Genomic DNA, 23812 nt, shown 5'->3' on the forward strand with positions numbered 1-23812 from the left:
GTTTTCCAGGGAGTAGTAACATCAACTTGATCTTAATCACAAAGTAATGCCTCTCAGCTAAATATGGTAGATATTATGAAACTGATGTCATGAGGCTTTAATTCTCAAACTGAGGTGATCTTGTAGAAAACAGAAATGTCTTAAATAATTCTGAAACCCATTCTATATAAGTTCTAAAGAGATTTTTAAAAAATCACTATTAAGCAACATTCATCACCACTAATTGTTTGCCATGTGCCAATAAGTTGTGCTAAGCATTTTGCTGTATCTCATGTAACCCCAATGATATGAGGAAGGTATTATTACCCTATTTTACTAAGAAATATTTTTTAACTATTAGGAAAAAAACCCTAGCTTTAGAGATGATCTGAACCAATGTTCTCATTTTACATATTAAAACAAGAGGATGAGTATAAAGAAATTAGTGTTTTGCAGGCAGGTATCTGGTATGTAAGAACAAAAGAGAACAGAGGAAAATATACCAACAAAGGCAAACTTAGGAAAAGGTCTAATCTGTCTAAGAAATGGTCAGAATTCATCTTATTAGATAATTGACACAAACTAGGCTAGGGAAGGAGGTTTTGACTAAGCTGTGTATTAAATAATTTATATTTTTTTCCTGAAAGGATTAGGGAAACAGGTGATAATAAAGGTGACTATTTTTATAGCAGCAGCTACCGTTCATTAAATCCTTGAGAATTAATGCAGGTTTTATGTCCGAAACTTCACAGGATTCAAATGCATTCCTATGGTCCCAAAGCCAGTGCTACTCTTAACTTCTATGTTATAATGTCTCCCACAAAAGACCCTGGCAGGAGAGTGACATGATTATACCGTCTCATAATAAAATTGATTATACATCTTTAGGAAAAAGAGCTATTATATATTAAAGAACATGCACTGTTTGAAACTTATGATGTAAGTGAAGACCTGTGAACTACAGAAACCCCTATTCACTGGGAGGCCCTGAAGGCAATCTCACAACCAGTTAACCAAAATGGAACTCATCTACCATCTTCTCAATACATTTTCTTTTTGGTTCAGCATCTCTCAATTATCCACAGTATTAAAGAAAACAGAACTCCAGAATTAATTGTCTAGCTGTACTGCCACCATTATTTCTACTTTTCATTTTTACCCCAGTTACAAGTGTTAAGTAGCAAAAGTGGCCAACCTGAACTGTACTTAATAACAAAGAATATGAGTTTGGAATCAAGACAGACTGGTTTCTCCATTTGCCACCTACACAACCTGAAACAAGTTACTATTATTTATCATTTCCATTTACCTTCAAAACAAACACTCCTACTGGAAGCAAGATGTTTTATTGTGAAACATCCACATTAAAAGGTTATGAAGAAGTGATTAAAGGTGTTTATTCTCACAGGATGCTTCAGTGAAATGAAAATTTCCTAGTCTGACATCTTAAGAAATGGAGACTTCCCACATGAAGCCAAGAGACACCTGGTACTATATTCAATATATCCTTAATGAAGGAAAGGGGTCCACAAGGCCTTTGATAACGAAAGAGTCAACAAGAAAGGGAGGGGAGAACTGTTAAGATCTACCCACATATAAAAGCAGAGGACAAAGTCCAAAGTAGCTTCCACTTAACATCTTAGAAGAGTTAGGTATAATGATAAGTAAAAGAAGTCAGACACAAAGAATATACATCACATTATTCAATTTCTATGAAGTCTAGTAACATGGGAAACTAAATTATAGTGATGGAAGTCAGCAAAGTGGTTACTTTCAAGTGGAGAGAGGAAGGATACTATTTGGGAAGAGGCGCAAGGGAGCCTTGTGGGATAATAAAAATCTTCTATATCTATACTTGATCTAGGTAGTGGTTTCAGGAGCACACACATATGTAAAAATTCATCTGGCTGAGCACTTATGATCTGGGCATTTTACATACAACAATACATCAATCATAGGGGATGGGGTCAGTTCAGAGCAAGGACCATAAAACTCCTGCAAGATTTCATAAACCGTCTAACTTTGTATAGTTTTACAATTTTGTTGCCATTGACCTATTTCTCTATGGTGACAAGCAGTAAATTTGTTATAAACATAAGTTCAGTGTTTCTTTGTAAGGAGCTAGGAGGGAAGAAGCTGGGCAGTCTACATGGCCTTCTTGTAGCTAGGTCTTAGGGGGCTAGAAACAGAAAGAACCCAGGGAGTGTTGGTAGACAAGCGGTGGTAGACACAAGGATAGAAGAACATGGAGAGATAGTTGGGCTTGATAGGAAATAAGAATCCCAGATGTTCTCAACAGTTAATAATTTATCTACATACTATAATATAATCCCTGATGTCCTGTAAGTACTCACTGAGCTTTATAAACTTGGTTAAAAATACACTCACTTTTTCCAACAGAATTTTTAGAAATTATTTCCTCGCAAATCAATCTGATTATAAAATCTAACTTTACGCTTGATTTTACCATGGTAAAGCTAACTTTACCATAACCATCATCCGCTCTGGACAATACCAAGGAAAAGACCTATGCATTATATGAAGTTGTACACACTCCATTTTATGGCTTTTATTAGCTGTTAGAACCATGCGCTGTGCTTCTCTGACACATTTATGGAAGATGTTTGTTAGAGTCACAAAAAAGGGGGTATGTGAAACCAATGAACAAAGAAACCTAGATTAACCAATCTTTGACAATGTCACCATTCAACAAAAGAAACAAAAAGATGTAATGGTCTAAGACAAGGTATAATGAGCAAGGCCCCATAACAAACCCTCTAAGTGGACAATTCCATTCTTACCTTTATCACGATCATAGAGCAAGTCTTCTGTTGAGCAAGGGCTACCATCCTGGGATTCCGGGGGACAAAAAGGGGAGACACAGGGTGAATGACTGCTGCAGCTACTGCTGCGCTCCTGGACAGAAGGAGTCTGAGTGTCAATGCTGCGAGTACTACTGCTCCGGTAATGAGCAGGGAGTGGAGCTCTTCGACCATCTGGTATGTCCAACGGCTGTAAGAGGAATACCATTAAACATCCAAATGCTGGTGCATATATTCATCTACATAGAAAGCACTTAGTATTTCCTTTGATTTCACATTCCACCACTACTGACCTAATTTATTCTTCAAAGGCTAAAGACCGCTTGTGTCTTAAGCTAATTTCTGCATATGTTACCTTTATTGAACTAAACATTTCTTTTAAATCAAATTGTTTGCCTTAAAAATTCCATAGCTCACTGTATGTACCTGTAGGTCAGCACATCCCACAAAACTCTTCAAGGACAGCAGGAGTCCTGTGCCTGGCACTATTCCTGGCACATGGCAGATATTCAGTAAACATTTGGTGAACAAATTAACAAAGCTAAAAAAAAAAATCACTTTGACTTGCTTGTAAGAAAAAGTGAAATCTCATATTCCTCATATTCACAGGTACAGATTTTTCTGTTTGTTCATTCCTTCCTATTTTAATTTTTAGAGGCTATGAACAGAACCATAGTTTATATTTCCTTTGCAAATTACCCAAAATTTCTAATAAAGAGGTTTATTCTATTAGTACTCAATAGAGTTTATTAATGTAACTCAGAAGAATTCTAATATTAGAAGAATTTGGATATCAAATTCTACTAACTTGGTATCCAACTAAGTAGGACTACTCATAATCTTCCTTAGTTTGAATACTTTGTTCTCAGCAGCAAAAAGAAAGAAAAAAAGGAAACCATCATCATAGAGCCACATATTTTGATCTTGAGGGTACCTCAGAGCTCACTGATCCATTGTTTTGTTTTCACAAATGAGGAACCTATAGTTCAGTGACACAGCTAATTAAGTGGCATCAGATTCTGCTGCAGTGGACTCTTTCTACTTTACTACTCTGCTTCTGTAAAAATAGATCTTACTCCATATTCTTCATTTGTGTGCTAACAAAGTGAGGTTAACAAGTAAAATTCTCTATATTAAGTTATATAATTGAAAATATTTGTTGTTATTAAACACACAGGACTGCAATGCTAGGGAAAAGAACCAATATAAATTTATAATAAATTTATAATTTATTTTCACTATTTATTGTGTCTACTGCTCTTACTCTGATCATTGTCATTTCAGAGATTTTAGAAACACTGTCAAGAGGGGAAATGAAGGAAGGTAAAATCAGGTGAGATTCAAAATCTATCAATATTTTCTATACCAAACAAGTGAAGGCTGAAATCTGAAACTATGCAAATGAAAACTTCATTTAGAGTTCTGCCCCTGCTGCCCTTGGAGTGGAGAAGAAACAGAGAGGCTGAGGGCTTTATTTGCACTGCTAGCACGACATACTCACCATACAGAGAGGAGCCCATGTCCTCCCTGTGAGACCTCGGCACCCCACCTTTCACCCGATGGGGCTCCCGGCTCAGGCCAGCAGCACAGCTGCCCCACCCCCTGGCTGAACATCCCAGTAGCAGCGGATCTGTGTTTCTGAAGTGGAGCTCCCAGAGGCAACCGAAAGCCCCTCTGCCACTGCCACTGCCACTGCCACTGCAGTGGTACTGCCCTTGCTACCCTTATACTAGGAAAGGAGTAAAGACCCTGAGTGCTTTAACCACACCTCCAGCAAGCTGCCACTGCCCTAAGAAGAGGTCAGTCTCTCTCCCCCAGGATCCCCCCAGCTTGAGCCCACAACACAGCTGTCCTACTCAAAGCCAATCACACCGACTGGCAGCAGTTCTGCTATTTCTCTGGGGTGGACCCCAGAGACAAGGGAAAGGCCCTCTGCCATAGCCACTGCCAAGGTCCCTTCCCCTGCTGCCTCCAAGCTGGGAGAGAACATAAAGCCTTAGCTCACCCCAGGGCTGCAGCCTGGGAGTGCCAAGCCGAGATCTGTAGCCAGCACTTGAGTAGGAGAGGAGCCCACACTTTCAGAGCACTGAGAGGGAGCACAGCTGCAATAGTGAGGAAATACAGAAGAGCCACGTGGCTGAGCAAGAGCTTACCTACTGGCCGTTACGCTTAAGAGCCATCAAACTTCAATCAGAGTGCAAACTTCAATACTGAAAATACTTAGTTAATAAACCCTCCTGTGAAACTAAGGACAATAACTCAGCTACAAATAAAAACCTGTACAATGCCTCAGACTCTAAAAACATCCAGAAAAGTCAACCGACTGTACAAATTATACCATGGTTGAAGGAACATCAGCCCACATAGGTGAGAAAGAACCAGTGCAAGAACTCTGGCAACTCAGAAAGTCACAGTGTCTTCTTTCCTCCCACTGACCACATTAGTTACCCAACAAAGGTTCTTAAACAGGTTGGAATGGGTGAAATGACAGAAAGACAGAATTCAGAATATAGAAATGAAGGTCATCAAGATTCAGAAGAAAGCAAAAACCCAATCCAAGGAATCTAATGATTACCATAAAATAATACAGGAGCTGATTGATGAAATGGCCATTGTAAGAAGGAACCAAACTGATCAGAGAGTTGAAAAACACACTACGAGACTTTCATAATGCAATCCCAAATAATAATAGCAGAATAGACCAAGCTGAGGAAAGAATCTCAGAGCTTGAAGACTGGTTCTCCAAACTAAGGCGAAATTTTTTTTTTCTTTTTTATTTTTGAGATGGAGTTTTGCTCTTGCTGCCAGGCTGGAGTACAATGGCACAATCTCAGCTCACTGCAACCTCCGCCTCCTGGGTTCAAGAGATTCTCCTGCCTCAGCCTCCTGAGTAGCTGGGATTACAGGTGCCCACCACCATGCCTGGCTAATGTTTTGTATTTTTAGTAGAGATGGGGTTTCACCACGTTGGCCAGGTTGGTCTTGAACTTCCGACCTCAGGTGATCCACCTGCCTTGGCCTCCCAAAGTGCTAGGATTATAGGCATGAGCCACCGTGCCTAGCCAAAATTTTTTTAAAAAAGAATAAAAAAGAATGAACAAAGCCTCTGAGAAATATTATACTATGTAAAGAGACTAAATCCACGATGCACTGGCATCCCTAAAAATGATGAGGAGAAAGCAAGCAACTTAGAAACCATATTTCAGGATACCGTGCATGAAAACTTCCCCACCCTCACTAAAGAGGCCAACATTCAAATTCAGGAAATGCAGAGAACTCCTGCAAAATACTACACAAGAGGACCATTCCCAAGATACATAATCATCAGATCCTCCAAGGTTGGAATGAAAGAAAAAATGTTAAAGGCAGCTGGAGAGAATAGGCAGGTCACCTACAAAGGGAACCCCACGAGGCCAACAGCAGACCTTTCAGCAGAAATCTGGCAAGCCAAAAGAGATTGGGAGCCTATTCCAAGCGAGAAGTGCCTATCTAGTCAAACTAAGCTACATAAGCACAGGACAAATAAGATCCTTTTCAGACAAGCAAATGGTAAGAGAATTCATTACTACCAGACCTGCCTTACAAGAGGTCCTGAAAGGAGTGCTAAATCTGGAAAGGAAAGAACATTATCAGCCACTACAAAAACATAATTAAGTACACAGAACAGTGACACTATAAAGCAACTACACAATTAAGTCTGCATAGTAACCAGCTAACAACACAATGAAGGATCATGTACATACCAATATTAACCTTGAATGTAAATGGATTGAATGTCCTAATTAAAAGGCGCAAACTGGCAAGCTGCATAAAGAAGCAAGACTAAACAGTAGGCGTCTTTAAGAGACCAGGCTCACATGCAAAGACACCCATGCGGTCAAAATAAAGGGATGGAGAAAAATCTACCAACCAAATGGAAAACTGAAAAAAAGCAAGATTGCTATTCTAATTTCAGACAAAACAGACTTTATACCAACAAATATCAAAAAAGACAAAGAAGGGCAGTATATAATGGTAAAGGATTCAATTCAACAGGAAGACCTAACTATCCTAAATATATATGCACCCAACACAGGAGCCCCCAGATTCATAAAGCAAGTTCTTAGAGACCTACAAAGAGACTTCGATGTCCATAAAATAATAGCGGGAGACTTCAACACCCCACTGCCAGTATTAGCCAGATCACTGAGGTAGAAAATTAACGGAGATGTTCAGGACCTGAACTCAACACTTGACCAAATGAACTGAATAGACATCTACAGAACTCTTCAACCCAAAACAATATACATTCTTCTCATTACCACATGGCACATACTATAAAAACAACCACACGAATGGACATAAAACAATCCTCTACAAATTCAAAAAAACTGAAATCATGCCAACCACACTCTTGGACCACAGTACAATAAAAATCTAAATCAATACTAAGAACATTGCTGAAAACCATACAATTACATGGAAATTAAACAACCTGCTCCTGAATGGCATTTGGGTAAACTATGAAATTAAGGCAGAAATCAAGAAATTCTTTGAAACTATGGGAACAAAGATGCAACATACTAGATTCTATGGGACACAGCTAAAGCAGTGTTAAGAGGGAAATTTACAAGCTCTAAAGGTCCACATAAAAATCAGATCTCAGATAACAAACTAACATCACATCTAGAGGAACTAGAGAAACGAGCAAACTAACTCCAAAGCTAGCAGAAGACAAGAAATAACAAAAATAAAATCAGAGCTGACCTGAAAGAAACTGAGATGCAAAAAACCATAAAAAAGATTAACGAATCCCTGCGTTAATTCTTTGAAAGAATAAGTGAGAGAGACTGCTAGCTAGACTAATAAAGAAAAAAAGATCCAAATAAAATCATAAATGACAAAGGGGACAGTACCATTGACTCCACAGAAATATTTAAAAAACCCTCAAAGACTACTATGAACACCTCTATGCATACAAGCTAGAAAATATAGAAAAAAACAGGTAAATTCCTGGAAACATACAAACTCCCAAGATTGAACCAGGAAGAGGGAATCCCTGAACAGAACAATAATGGTTCTGAAATTGAGTCAGTAATAAAAAGCCTACCAACCAGAAAGAGCCCTGAACCACATGGATCCACAGTCAAATTCTACCAGATGTATAAAGAAGAGCTAGTACCATTCCTACTGAAACTATTCAAAAAAATTGAGGGGGAGGGACTTCTCCTTAACTAATTCTATAAGGACAACATCATCCTGATACTAAAACTTGGCAGAGACATGATAATGACGACAAAAACTTCAGGTGAATATCCTTGATAAAAATAGATGCAAAAATCCTCAACAAAATACTAGCAAACCAAATCCAGCAGCAGATCAAAAAGTGAATCCACCACGACTAAGCAGACTTTATCGCTGGGATGCAATGTTGATTCAACATATGCGTATCAATAAATGTGATTCATCAAATAGAACTAAAAACGGAAACCACATAATTATCTTAATAGATGCAGAAATGGCTTTCAATAAAATCCAACATCCCTTCATGTTAAAAACCTCCAACAAACTAGGCATGGAAGGAACATACTTCAAGATAATAAGAGCCATCCAAGAAAAACCCACAGCCAACGTCATACTGAATGGGCAAAAGCTGGAAGCATTCCCTTGAAAACTGTAATGAAACAAGAATGCCCTCTCTCACCACTCCTGTTCAACATAGTACTGGAAGTCCTGGCTGAAGCAATGAGGCAAAAGAAAGAAAGAAAAGACAGCCACAAATAGGAAGAGTAAAGGCACACGATCTCTGGTTTTAGACAATATGATTCTATACCTAGAAAATCCCATAGTCTCTGCCCAAAAGCTCCTTGATCTGATAAACAACTTCAGCAAAGTTTTAAGAAACAAAACGTACAAAAATCAGTAGTATTTCTATATACTAACAATATCGAAGCTGAGAGCCAAATAAAGAACACAATCTCATTCACGATAGCCATAAAAAGAATAAAATACCTAGGAATACAGCTATCCAGGGAAGGGAAAGATCTCTAGAATGAGAATTACAAACCACTGCTCAATGAAATTAGAAATGACAGTATCAGATAGAAAAACATTCCATGCTCATGAATAGGAAGTATAAATATTGTTAAAATGGCCATACTGGCTAGGCGCGGTGGCTCACGCTCATAATCCCAGCACTTTGGGGGGGCCGAGGTGGGCAGATCACACAGTCAGGAGATCGAGACCATCCTGGCCAACACGGTGAAACCCTGTCTCTACTAAAATGCAAAAAAACCAAAAAACAAAAAATTAGCTGGGCATGGTGGCACACGCTTGTAGTGTCAGCTGCTCGGGAGGCTGTGGCAGGGGAATCATTGGAACCTGGGAGGTGGAGGTTGCAGTGAGCCGAGATCATGCCACTGCACTTCAGCCTGGCGACAGAGCAGCAAGACTCTGTCTCCAAACAAATAAAAATAAAAAGCTATACTGTCCAAAGCAATTTCCAGATTCAATGCTATTCCCATCAAACTTCCAATGATGTTCCTCACAGAATCAGAAAAATCTATTTTAAAATTCATATAGAACCAAAAAGGAGCTTGAATAGCCAAGGTAGTCCTAGGCAAGAGGAACACAGCTAGAGGCATCACATGACCTGACTTGATACTATACTATAAAGGACACATTAACCGAAACATGGTACTGGTACAAAAGCAGACATACAGACCAATAGTGGAACAGAAGAGAGAGCCCAGAAATAATACTGGACACCTATAACCATCTGTTCTTTGACAAAGTCGAGAAAAATAAGCAATGGGGAAAGGACTCCCTATTCAATAAATGGCGCTGGGATAATTGGCTAGCCATATGCAGAAGACTGAAACTGGATACCTTCCTCACACCATATACAAAAATCAATTCAAGATGGATCAAAGACTTAAATATAAAACCTGAAACTATAAAAACACCAGAATATAACCCAGGAATTACCATTCTGGACACAGGACCTGGCAAAGATTTCATAATAAAGATGCCAAAAGCAACTTCAACAAAAACAAAAATTGACAAATGGGACCTAATTAAACTAAACAGCTTCTGCACAACAATAGGTTTCAACAACAGAGTACACAGACAACCTACATGATGAGAGAAAATGTTTGCAAACTATGCATCTGACAAAGGTCTAATATCCAGAATCTAAGAAATGAAAACAAATGAACAAGCAAAAACCAAAGAATCCCCTTAAAAAGTGGGCAAATGGCCAGGTATGATGGCTCATGCCTATAATTATAATCCCAGCACTTTGGGAGGCCAAGGCAAGAGGATTCTTGAGCTCTGGAGTTTGAGGCAAGCCTGGGCAAATTAGCAAGACCTTGCCTGTACTAAAATTAAAAAATCAGCTGGCTGTACTGGGACATGCCTGTAATCCAGCTACTCAGGAGGCTGAGGTGGAAGGATCATTTGGGCCTGAGGGATTGAGGCCACAGTAACCCATGACTGTGCCACTATACTCCAGCCTGGGCAATGGAGCAAGACCCTGTCTCAAAAAAAAAAAAAAAAAAGAAAAATGGTAGGCAAATCACACGCACAGACACTTTTCAAAAGAAAGATATACACATGGCCAACAAGCATATGAAAAAATGCTCCACATTACAAACATGCAAGTCAAAGCCACAATGAGATACCATCTCACATCAGTTAGAATGGCTATTAAAAAGTCAAAAAACAGGCTGGGTGCAGTGGCTCACACCTGTAATCCTAGCACTCTGGGAGGCTGAGGCGGGTGGGTTGCCTGAGCTTAGGAGTTCGAGACCAGTCTGGGCAACACGATGAAACCCTGTCTCTACTAGAAAAAAAAATACAAAAAATTAGTCGGGCATGGCAGCGTGCACCTGCAGTCCCAGCCATTCGGGAGGCTGAGGCAGGAGAATCGCTTGGACCCGGGAGGCTAAGCCAAGATCGCGCCATTGCACTCCAACCTGGGCAAAAGAGCGAGACTCCGTTAACAAAAAAACAAAACAAAAAAGTCAAAAAAACAGATGTTGGCAAGTTTGTGGAGAAAAGGGAATGCTTATACACTGCTGGTGGGAATGTAAGTTTAGCCACTGTGGAAAGCACTGTGGTGATGTCTCAAAGAACTCAAAGCAGAATTACCATTCAACTCAGCAATCCCATTATTGAGTATATACCCAAAGAAATATAAATTGCTCTACCATAAAGACACATGCATGCATATGTTCATGACAGCACTGTTTACAATAACAAACATACAGAATCAACCTAAATGCCCATCAGTGGTAGACTGGATAAAGAAAATGTGGTACATATATACCATGCAATACTATGCAGCCATAAAAAGAGTAAGACCATGTCCTTTGCAGCAACATGGATGGTGCTAAAGGCCATTATCCTAAGTAAACTAACACAGGAACAGAAAACCAAATACTATACATATTCTCACTTACAAATGGGAACTAAACATTGAGTACATATAGATACAAAGAAGGGAACAACAGATATCAGGGCCTACTTGAGGGCAGAAGATGGGAGTAGGGTGAGTATTGAAAAACTACCTTATCAGGTAGTATGCTTATTACCTGGGTGGTGAAATAATCTGTACACCAAATTCCAGTGACATACAATTTACCTATGTAAGAAACCTGCACACGTACCCTTGAACCTAAAAGTTAAAAACTTCATTTGTCTACAGTATGCTGCTAAACAAAAACTATACCAACTTCACAACAATAACTATTCTACTCTAAAGATAATTTTTAATTATCTATCAGTTTGTTTTATAAACAAAAAAAGTGAACAAGTTGTCTGGTTAACTATGTTGGAATATTGACAGAGTTAACCAGACAATTTTCTTTTTTTGGCTACTGGCCAGTTCATGGTGATATTTTAATTAAAACTTTGAGGTACACTTAATCATAAATCTAAAACTTCTAAAAATTATGTTTGTAGGTTATCTCAGAATAATTCTGATATGGCTACAATTGAAGTATTGCTTATTAAAAGCAGAAGTACTTTACCAAGTTTTTTATTTTAGTATAGTTTTGCTTTTTAAGGATGTTTTTAAGGAATCAGCAAATATGCGAATTATCTCATTCTCTAAAAATTAGACCAAAAGTTTACATCTTTACATGACTGTTCTTAAACTTTACTTAATGTATAAAGAAAACAGTTTAATGGGCTGGACACAGTGGCTCATGCCTGTAATCCAAGCATGTTGGGAGGCCGAGGTGGGCGGATCACTTGAGGTGAGGAGTTCGAGACCAGCCTGGTCAACATGGTAAAACCCTGTCTCCACTAAAAATACAAAAATTAGCTGGGCATGGTGGTGTGTGCCTGTAATCCCAGCTACTCAGGAGGCTGAGGCGGGAGAATCACTTGAACCTGGGAGGAGGAGGTTACAGTGAGCCGAAATGGTGCCACTGCACTCCAGCCTAGGCAACAGAACGAGACCCTGTCTCAAAAAAAAAAAAAAAGAGTTCAATGGTAAACAGAGATGCCATGATGTCCAAAGAGTTCCTTGATGGTGTAATATATACAAAATTATAAACTTAACATGAAATGTTGAAGGAGAGTAAAATAGCACCTTTTGGGAGGGTAATTCTGGCAATATTCATCAAGACTTTTAAATGTACAAATGCTATGACCTAGCAATTTCACCGCCAATTTTAAAATGGGGGGAAAAGATCTAAATAAACATTTCTCCAATGAGGATAACTACAAATGACCACTAAAGGCTGGGTGCAGTGGCTCACGCCTGTAATCCCAGCACTTTGGGAGGCCGAGGTGGGTGGATCACGAGGTCAGGAGATCCAGACCATCCTGGCTAACACGGTGAAACCCTGTCTCTACTAAAAATACAAAAAAATTAGCCAGGCGTGGTGGCGAGCACCTGTAGTCCCAGCTACTCGGGAGGCTGAGGCAGGAGAATGGCGTGAACCCGGAAGGCGGAGCTTGCAGTGAGCGGAGATCGCGCCACTGTACTCCACCCTGGGTGAAAGAGCGAGACTCCATCTCCAAAAAAAAAAAAAAAAAAAACAAACAAACAGACCACTAGCACATAAAAAGATGCTTAACATCTTCAGCCATTAGGAAATGCAAATTAACACCACAATGATTTATCACTTCACATCCACTAAGATTGCTATAATTAAAAAAGGACAGATAATTACAAGTGTTGGTGAGGATGCAGAGAAATTGGAATTCTTACACATTGGTAGGAATATACAATAATGTAGACACTTTGGAAAAGAGTCTGGCAGTTCCTCAAAAAGTTAAACATAGAGTTACCATATTAGCAATTCCAACCCTAGGTATATACTCAAGAGAACTGCAAACAGTATGTTCACACAAAACCTTGTATACAAATGTTTATAGACGCATTATTCACAATAGCCAAAAAGCAAAACAATCCAAATTTCCATTAATTGATGACCAAATAAATAAAATCCATATAACTGATTAATATTTGGCCATAAAAAGGAAGTCACTGATAACAGGCTAAACGTGGGTGAACCTTAAAAACACTATGCTAAGTTAAAAAAAATCCAGTTAAGAAGGCCACGTTGTATGATTCCATTGATATGAAACATCTAGAACAACCACCAAAAAATCCATAAACAGATTAGTGGCTGCCTAGGGCCAAGAGTATTATAGGGAAATGAGAGACCACTGTGAAAGGATAAAATGTTTCTTTTTGGGGTGATGAAAATGCTGTAAAATTGATTGTGGTGACGGTTGTATAACTCTGAATCTGTTAAAAACCACTGAATTGTACACTAAATGAGTAAACTGGATGGTATGTGAATTATATCTTAACAAAGCTGTTACCAAGAAAGTACTTTTCAGACAGTTCGTTATATCAGAGAAAAAAGGGATTCAAATATCCCATGTAACCTTACCTTGGATACTTCTTCCTTCCCATTATTTTCTTTAATGAATACCTTTTCTAATTCAGGACTTATTCCTTCTACATTGCAGGGCACACGTGAAACAGATGATTTTGGCACTGATATATTTGACAGTGGCATAGGAACTGACCTTGATCCAGTAGCCTATGAGATAAGATAAAGGTGGTATCAAATTATTTGTGGTCAAAGCAGTCAAGAACTAAAGAGTATGGTAAATATTAAAATTGAAACTCAATGAACGGAGTTATTTCTGACCTTTCAAATACAATAAAAATTCAGGTGCACATACAGAAATTTAGGTTCTGAAGTAAGAAAGTAAAATGAAAATTACATAGTCAAAATAATCCTTTCAAATCCCTTTATGTAAGTATAAAGGTATACCTGTATAATGTATATACTTGTTCAGTAGAATGGCAGAATCTTCTGCATTATTTACATTGTTTTCCTTTTTCTATTTCACGGGAACAGCATATTTGAAGTCATGTAACTTAAATATATCATGTAAGTCCACTATATAGCTCTGTATGAGTATGTTTACAAGATGTTTGTTTTCTGTATAGTGACAATTACCTTCTAGTATTTGGCATTTCCATCTTGTCAACTATTTAAGAAAATCTGTTGGATTATTAACTAATGTGGCAACAGTATTATGCTAAGTTCAACAACTCACTTAACAATTTAAAGCTTGTTTTCAAAAGTCCTTGGCAGGAGTTCTCAAAAATTAACTACCGCTAATAGTTGTTAAGTAAAAAGTGTAAGACAAGCCTTTTGATGCTTATGGATTTACACAACAAGAAAGAAATAAGAAAAATAAAGATTAATAAGGTAAAAATTAAAACAAATGACCTCTATCTTACACTGAATCCAGTTGACATACATGATCTGTGATAAGGTAGACTGCTAATCATTGGTTAGCACACTAATAATATTTCTTATACAATGGTGTATTCTTGCCAACTGTGAGTTGCTGCTCATCAGTGTCTTTTGTCTCTTATTGATGCATGAGCTTTTATCATATTGAGGTTTTAACTCTTTTTCACATATTACTATCAGTATTTTTTCAAATACTATTGACCCTTGAACAACATGGGTTTGACCTGTGTGGGTCGACTTACATACAGATTTTCTTCCACCTCTGCCACCCTGAGACAGCAAAACCAACCTCTCCTCTTTTTTCTCCTCCTCAGCCTACTCAAAGTGAAGACAATGGGGAGGAAGACCTTTATGATGATTCACTTCCACTTAATGAACACAACATATTTTTTCTTCCTTATGCTTTTACTAATGACCATTTCTTTTCTCTAGCTTACTTTATTAAAGAATATAGTATATAATACATGAAACATACAAAATATGTTAAGCGACTATTTTATGTTATCGGCAAGGCTTCTGTGCAACAGTACACTGTTAGTAGGTTAAGTTTTTCGGAATCCAAAAGTTATAAACAAATTTTCAACTGCATGAGGGTCAATGCTCCAACCACCATTGTTGTTGAAGAATTAACTGTATTTTATCAAATAGGTAATAAACTTTTATCAAATATTTTTCTTTCTGGATTTTTACAGTTTTTCATATTTAAATACTTCACCTATCATGATTTATTTTTGTGTATGGTGTAAAGTCTTAGTATTATTTCCCCCACACAGTAATCCAATTGCCCCACCATTTCTTTATGGATTCTGTATTTGATTTCCTGGAGCTACTATCTGATAATCCCTAGGCAGAGTGCCACTTAATTGCTATAATTTTATATTACATTTTCATATCTTGTAGGAAAAGTCTTTTCAAATTTTCTTTTCTATTAATGGGTACTACTTTTTCATTGACCTTTGAAGACAATTTTTCAAGTAATAAAAACAATTCCTTTTAAATTTGCACTGGAATGCAAAACAATTTGTATATTAATTTCAGGTAAATTGCTATTTGAAAAATACTGAATCTTCCCATCTATTAATGTGTTAAGACTTCCCATTTATGTGTCTTATATTTCATGTTCTCAAAGATGTACAGTTTACATATTTCTTTTAAGTTTGATTCCAGGCATTTTATATTTTTCATCATATTTTGAAACATGTTATTACTAGTATAAGAGGAAACTGAATTTGGGTATGTTTATACCTTATCTAGTCATCTAGTTTCAGTCTTCCCCTTTTCATTATGGAAAATTCCAATCACAAACATAATTCAACAGAGTAACACAATAAACCCTCAGGTACACATAATCCAGCTTAAAAAATTATCAACATTTACCAACTTGTTTCATGTGAACACTCTTTTTTGGTTTTTGGAATATTTTAAAGTACATTCTAGACTTCATATTCCACCTACAAATATTCCAGTATGTATAGCAAAGGATAATAATTTTTAAGAATAACCACATGGTAAAAATTCAATGTAAATTTGAACAATTGTGTAAGCATTCTTTGTTGAGTCAATGAGTCAAGTGATCTAGTGTAAGCGCACTGGACTCCTAGAGAAAAACTGCTTGAAACAAACAATATGTTAATTGTATCAGATTAAGAAGAAAAAGGAAGGCATATAAGAATTTTCACTTCAAATGTCTCAGACTTGCTAGTTTGTTTTACAGCTTTAATGAGGTATAATCGGCATACAATACAATTCTCCCATTTTAAGTATATAGTTTGTTGAGCTTTGTTAGTATAGTCACATTTAGAACCCTCTATCATCCAAAAAATTTCCCTAGGGCCTCTCTGTGGTCAATCCGCATCCCTAAAACTTTGTTTCAATAATGTTGTCTTTTTGAGAATTTAATACAACAAATCATACATTATGTAGCCTTTTGCTCCTGATTTCTTTCACTTAGCATGATGTTTTTGAGATCCAACCATGTTATTCCATGTATCAGTAGTTCCTTCCATTTTACTGCCTAACAGTATTGCATGGATGCATGGATATATGAAGTGTTTACCCACTCACAACTTGATGGATGTTTGTCTATTTCCATTTTTTTTTTAGTATTATGAATAACGCCTCTGAGAAGATTCATGTACAAGTGTTTGTGTGGACATATGCTTTTATTTCTCATGGATTGATACCAAAGGGTGAAAATTCTAGGTTGAACGGTCAGCATATGTTTAACTTCTTAAGAAAATGACAAAATGTTTGCCAAAGTAGTTGTATCTTTTTGTGTTCCCACCAGCAATGTGTGGCTGTTCTGGTTGTTCCACATCCTCATCAACACTTGGTATTGTCAGTATTTTTCATTTTAGCTATCCTATTATTAGTTTTAATAGTCTAGCTAATTCACTTTGATTTTCTAAATATATAATATCATATGTAAGTAGTGATAATTCTTTTTCTTACTGCCCTGTTCTAGAACCTCTAAATCACTAGCAAATAATATCAATAATTATAGACATCCTTGACTTGATTTTTTTAACAATTATGCTACTAATATTTTATTGTTAGGATCTTACTGTAATTTGCAGTTAGTCACATTATGAAATATCCTATTTTTAGTTTAGTAAGAGGTTATTTATTCTTTTAATCACAAGATACTGAGTTTTTATCAAGTGTAATTCAGCATCTAAAAAATCAACTTTTTTCTACTTTGGTTTTCTGATGCAATGAACTAAATTAACATTTCCCAATGTTGAATCATCCTTATCTTTGTGAAACAAACCCTAACTGGGGTTTGTTTTGATATACTGCTTGGGTTTCTTCTGTTACACTACTATTTTGTTCCATGGGATATGTTAGTATTTACTTCTAGGGGAAAATAAAAATGTTAATCCTCAATTTCTTCATATGTAAAATAGGGATAAGATACATAGAGATAAAGAGAAAGATGGGTAAAGGAACTGTTAGGAAGATTAAATGAGATAATGCGCATAGTTGCTCAATAAGTGAAGGAAGTAAAGATTTCAATCCAGGTCAGTATCATCCTTGACACCACCATCCTCTGTTTTATCTGTTATTAAGAGAAGGCTAAACATTGAGATGGATTCTCACTCTGTCACCCAGGCTGGAGTGCAGTGGCATGATCTCGGCTCACTGCAACCTCTGCCTCCCGGGTTCAAGTGAGTCTCCTGCCTCAGCCTCCAAGTAGTTGGGATTACAGGTACCCACCACCAGTCTGGCTAATTTTTTTGTATTTTTAGTAGAGATGGGGTTTCACTATGTTGGCCAGGCTGGTTTCGAACTCCTGACCTCAAGTGATCCACCTGCCTTGGCCTCCCAAAGTGCTAGGATTACAGGAGTGAGCCACTGCCCCTGGCTGTTTTTTTTTTATTTTATTTTTTTCTGAGACAGAGTCTTGCTCTGTCGCCCAGGCTGAAGTGCAGTGGAGCGATCTTGGCTCACTGCAAGCTCCGCCTCCCAGGTTCACGCCATTCTCCTGCCTCAGCCTCCTGAGTAGCTGGGACTACAGGCGCCCGCCACCATGCCCGGCTAATTTTTTTTTGTATTTTTTTAGTAGAGACAGGGTTTCACCGTGTTAGCCAGGATGGTCTGGATCTCCTGACCTCGTGATCTGCCTGCCTCGGCCTCCCAAAATGCTGGGATTACAGGCGTGAGCCACCAAGGCCGGCCGCCCGGCTGCTTTCTAACAATCTTTTTATAACAATTTAACAAACTAGTAATTTAGTAGAGCTAAAGATTTATGGGTTTTTTTTTAATGCTGAAATGATGAATTCCCTTCCTTAATGAACTAAAAGTAATTATTCAAATCTGGACAAGAAGTTAGCCTACCTGAGTGTGACTGATTGTTATATGGTTGCCATGAAGAGGTGACTGGCGATCTTTCTCCTTACTGTGACGACTACTCTGTTTACTGCGTTGTAGTTGCTGCCTTAGTTTGGCGATCTGCTTTGGGGACAGGGAAAGAGAAGCAAGAAGAGAATAAAAGTGAATACCAAATTTTTATATTTATTTCTTCAGTTTTGGGGTACTGACTAAAACATTTTCAAGTTTCTAAGAGACAATATTTCACCACAATGATTTACTCTTGCAAGTTTTTAGGATTAAGATTATTAAAAATGAGAAGTAAATATATGCTACAAATGCTTCACTTTTACAAATTTGAATAGTGTTATTGGTAAATATGCCAACTACATTTCCCCAGATTATTTCAGATTTTACCTTTGTAACACCAGAAATATCCTTTTTGAAAACCTTTTATAAGATGAAAAATAATATTTCAAATGCCTACTGATTAAAGTTAAACCTGATCTCTAAACATATGCACCACATTAGGTTCTAAGTTCCTGTCTTACATAAACAAAATGGATCTGGTTTACCAATTACTAAACACTTTAAAATTGTAAATCCCATGGTGTTGTGGAGAATCAAAGCTATTTAGTATTAGTAACTTATTAATATTTAATATATTACTATATATATTACTCTGTAATCATAAAACCTTTAAAAACAAATATAATTTAGGGTATATTCTCCTAAAAGGAAGGGTCACACTTCCCTGGTTTCACAGAAAAGTCATTCCTATAAGATGACCTGGAATTCATTAAACTACTTACATATTTTAGGTGATGTAAAAAAATTCCTGTGTATTTTAAAGGAAACCATTAACAAATTGGGGGAAGTCATTTAATATTGGTATTATTTTCCTTGTAGAAAAGATGATGTTAATCAATTAATAATTATTCCCTGAACATCTACAATGAGCCTAGAGAGATACAACAAAGATATAATGTATTACAAAATTATCTAAATATTTACCTTGAATAACCATGGCAATATAAAGCACAATAGAAAATTAGTGTTAAAGCCTATAAATGCTCAAGGGTAAAAGTATATAGGTCGCTGAGAAAACTAATGTTTACCTGTGGTTAATAGAAGAGAAAACAATACAGAAGAAAATAAAGCACCCAAACAAGGAAGAATTTATATCCTTTCTTTTATGCTGAGATCTTTAGATCCTTTTAAGTTTTTTAAAGCTCTATGTAGCTTATGGATCTCTCATAAAATGTGCTTGCAAAAGATGCACAAATAAGATTATGTTAATATTTGTGTGCCTTCCTCTCTGTTGAACTGACATAATTTTCTTGCAGAGAACATTAATTTTTACAAGAAAATGAATCAAAATTTGTAGGTAATCAATATAAATCAAGACAGATAATTCTCTATGATAAAAAAGAAATAGGATTTCAAATTGTACAATTCATTTAATCAGGACAGAGGTATAAAACCAAAACCGGAAAGAGCTTATATGAAAGAGCTCAGAATGCCTAGATATTAATAATATAATCTGTACTTATTTAAAAAAATATTTAAACATAAAATCTTAAAATTGATAAATATTAGTCAATCTATTTTTTCAAGGCCTCTGAGACGTCAAAATAAGGCAGAAAAGTTTTGTTCTAAGCCGATTTAACAAACCCCTGAAGACAAAAAGCCTACATCATGCTACAAACCTTACTTCACTTAGATTACCAACCTAAATAATATAATCCTATAGCTTTTCACATGTACTATGAATTCCAAAGACAGACCTTCTTTGGAATACAACATAGTTATGCTCTTGTTTACAATTCTGTGGGAATTAGGGTAAAAGTCCATTTTCATAAATATATATTATATACTTGGCATATTTCAAATTCTAGTCAAGAAGTATGTGAGACGCCTTCTTTTAACTTGAAACGGGTCCCAACTACACTAGCTCCAAGGTTTTAAAAAGTTAGTTAGGGAATAAGTCAGCTGAGTACTGTGGCTCACACCTGTAATCCCAGCACTCTGGGAGGCTGAGGCGGGCGGATCAGGAGTTCAAGACCAGCCTGGCCAACATGGCGAAACCCCATCTCTGCTAAAAAAAAAAATACAAAAATTAGCCAGATGTGGTGGTGCAGGCCTGTAATCCCAGCTACCTGGGAGGCTGAGGCAAAAGAATTGCTTGAACCTGGGAGGGGGAGGTTGCAGTGAGCCAAGATCCCACCACTGCACTCCAACCTAGGCGACAGTGTGAGACTCTGTCTCAAAAACAAAAACAAAAACAAAAACAAAACCCAAAACCATGAAAAGGTAAGAAATAAATAAGTAATCCCGGGCCACAAGGAATAAATAATAACTACAGAGAGAGTAATTAGCATAGTCACGAAGAGAAGATTAAAGCATTTATGAAATTAAATGACGAAAAAACAGAAACTGGCCTTACTTAACATCTGAGAACCAGAAACACATTTTTTGAAAACTTAGTAACATCATCTCTGTTTACTTGCTATTTTTGTCCTGTTTATTTCCCCCACTACTGTTAACATTTTAATTAATAAATAAATAAATAAATAAATAATACAAAACCAAAACCCTTATCCTCAAAAGACTGGTTGAGCACTTTTGCCTCAAGGACTGAAGAAGACGGAAATCTTTCTCAGAATGAATTATATTCCACCATAGAGCAGGGAAATGGGAAATCTTAACTTAAAAGGACTAAGGGAGGGCAGTGAGAAAGGAAGCAGGATTTGGGGGCTTTGGGAAGAGAAGAAAAAAAGAGAAGGGAGCAAGCCTAAAACCAGGAAAAATGTTATAGGTTATCACTAGCAAGAGACCTGGTGTCCTCAGTTCATCCTTCTTATCCACAGGTACCACTGCACTACGATACAAGCACAACCATCAGAGGTAGCTGGAAAGTGAAGTAATTCTTATTTCTAATGTTAGGACAATGTGGGAAGTATGCCACTCCTACCCTAAGGCAGACTGCTAAACAATATTTGCTACAGAAAGACCACTCATTTACACACAATGGTTAAGGTCTCTCTATCCCACTGCTATAGGTTGGTTTATAACCAAGATTCCACAGAACAGTGTTTCAGTGGGAAAAATATATCCTGGGTATGAGACATCTAACTGATAACTAAACTTTTAAGTCATAACCAACTCAAAACTAGGAAAAAAATTTTGGAAGTTAGCTCCCCACAACTTAAGAACAACCTTTTGAAAAGAGAAAATTCAATGCATAAACTGTAATAATTTGTATTCAATAGTTAGAAACTCTGAATATTTAAAGATAACCTGCCCTAGGGTGCCATCTTTGGTTTGCGGTTTGAGTGCTGAGCAAGCATTAGGGCACCAGACTGAGGGGTAAATCTAGGCTAGACCAAGCTCTACTCAGCAAGCTGTAGCCTTAGCAGAATACTCAGGCTACCTGAAAGAAGCTTTTTCCTTCACTAAAAGGACACTGCCCTTTAAAAAAAAAAATCTTACGCTAATGGGGCTACATCTACTTAGAGGGGGTGCTTTTATCTAATTCACACAAAGGTGACCTATAGGGTAGTACCTATCCAGGACAAGGTGACTAAAGCTAAAATCCTATTTAACAGGAACCAAAAGTAATAGCTATAATTCTTTTCATCTTTGAAAAAGAAGGCAGAGATACCATTAGAATAAAAAGGCAGATCATACACTGGGAAAATATGTTTACAACACATATATCCAACAAAGAATACATAACAACAATATGTAAAGAACACCTACAAAGCAATAAGAAAAAGTCTTAAGAGTAGGCAAAAGACTTGAACAGGTACTTAGCCAAAGAGAATATCCAAATGGTCAATATGCATAAAAAAGGTGCTCAACATCATTCTAATGAGGGAAACATAAATTAACACTCGTCATAAGGTCTAAAGTTAAAAGATGACAAAACCAAATGATGACTAAGACATGAAACAACTGGAACTCTCCTTCCATTGCTGGGGGTGAAGGGTGTTCTTTTATTTTAACATAGTAGCCCTTGACCACAGAAGATTTTCTGGGGGAAGTGCTTATATCCTCAATACTAAGTGACTCAAGGTAACAGGTGAAGAGCAGAAAGCAGTAACCTGACTCAAATGAGGCAAAAATTCTTAATTCAGTTACCTGGATGGAGAAATGAATGACATGCCCAAGGCTGTAATTAGGTTCTAAGGTTCTTAGTAGGAAATAGTACTAACAGAAGAGGAAATCATGCTGATTATTCAAGAGGGCTGGGGAGCTCTGCTTCCTGCCTTGCATGGCAAAGAGGAATGAGCTACCGGAAAATAGAAGACCTCTGCAAATATACAACTATGATGTCTATTTCTGTTAATGACATTTCTAATAACGGACATTAGAACACACCCTCTTTATGTAAAGGGATATTCCTATAATAGAAATTTATCCTTTGCCAAATGCCAGTAATATAATTTTAAACAAATTGTAATTCAACATGCTGAAAATGCTCTGATGATGCACATTCTGCCTAATAACATATTCTTTCTAGCAATTATTAAGAGTAATTATAGGCCAGTTTGATGACTGTGTCAATTAACAATAAAAAAGCATCATTAAAATTTGCCTAACTATTTACTGAGTACTAGCATTGCAGAAGGCACTCTGCTACTTGCTTTTATATGAATTATCTCATTTATTTTTCAACAAAAGCACATGAGATAGGTACTATTATTATTATTATTTTAAAGGTGAAGAAATACAGGTAGAAAGGTTAAAAAAATATATTGCTAAAAGTCACATTGTTAAGTGGTAAACAAGTGTTTGGACTCAGTAAGTGGAATTCCACATTCTGCTCTCTTCATCACCATTCTATACTGACTGAAGAATGAAGTTAACAACTCACAAGGAGATAAATCTTAAAAAAATTACAGACAAATGGGAATGCAAAGGGTGACCAAGGCTGAACTGAGATAACTCCTTCCCCAAAACAATCACTGAAGATATTAACTCAAGTAATTTTTCTGAAAATATAGTTTGAAAAATCATGACTCTCAAGCTGTTATTCTCTTCTTTATAAAATGGGAAATATATCACAAACTTTAATGTTTATAAAGATCACATGTCCCAAAAGAAAGGTCTATAGTCTAGTTAAAAGCAAATTTTATATATTATATCCCTCTACATGTAAATTTTATATATTATATCCCTCAACAAAAATCTCAAACTTCTAAAAATAAAAATTTTAAACTTCTGCCTTCCTATAAATATGAATAATCACTGTTGTCTTCCTGTTTTTCTTTAAAGTGTCAGTAAGCAAACCCTGATGAACAAACTGCTCTTCATTCAACATATGCACACAAACATGCACAAAGAAAACACATACGTACAAGCACAATACGTATACACAGGGAGGGTCATCTGTAAGCACATCTACCCCATACATCCATCCAC

General features: G+C 36.9%; 1 protein-coding gene across 4 annotated transcripts in view; it reads right to left on the bottom strand.

The window, feature by feature from the left end:
- The window catches only part of GLCCI1 (glucocorticoid induced 1), a 119897-nt gene that overhangs the window by 15198 nt on the left and 80887 nt on the right, over positions 1 to 23812 (bottom strand). For 2 of the 4 annotated variants that reach the window (XM_054496637.2, XM_054496635.2), the window contains exons 4-6: positions 18413 to 18526; positions 13694 to 13846; positions 2781 to 2991 (exon numbers count right to left, since the gene is read on the bottom strand). In XM_054496637.2, coding sequence (XP_054352612.1) covers positions 2781 to 2991; positions 13694 to 13846; positions 18413 to 18526 — 478 coding nt within the window. Of the gene's footprint in view, positions 1 to 2780; positions 2992 to 13693; positions 13847 to 18412; positions 18530 to 23812 lie in introns of all 4 variants that reach the window. The other 2 variants (XM_054496636.2, XM_054496634.2) reach the window with 2 other exon arrangements.

The sequence above is a fragment of the Pongo pygmaeus genome, chromosome 6, assembly GCF_028885625.2.
Source record: "Pongo pygmaeus isolate AG05252 chromosome 6, NHGRI_mPonPyg2-v2.0_pri, whole genome shotgun sequence".
NCBI classification, from domain to species: domain Eukaryota; kingdom Metazoa; phylum Chordata; class Mammalia; order Primates; family Hominidae; genus Pongo; species Pongo pygmaeus.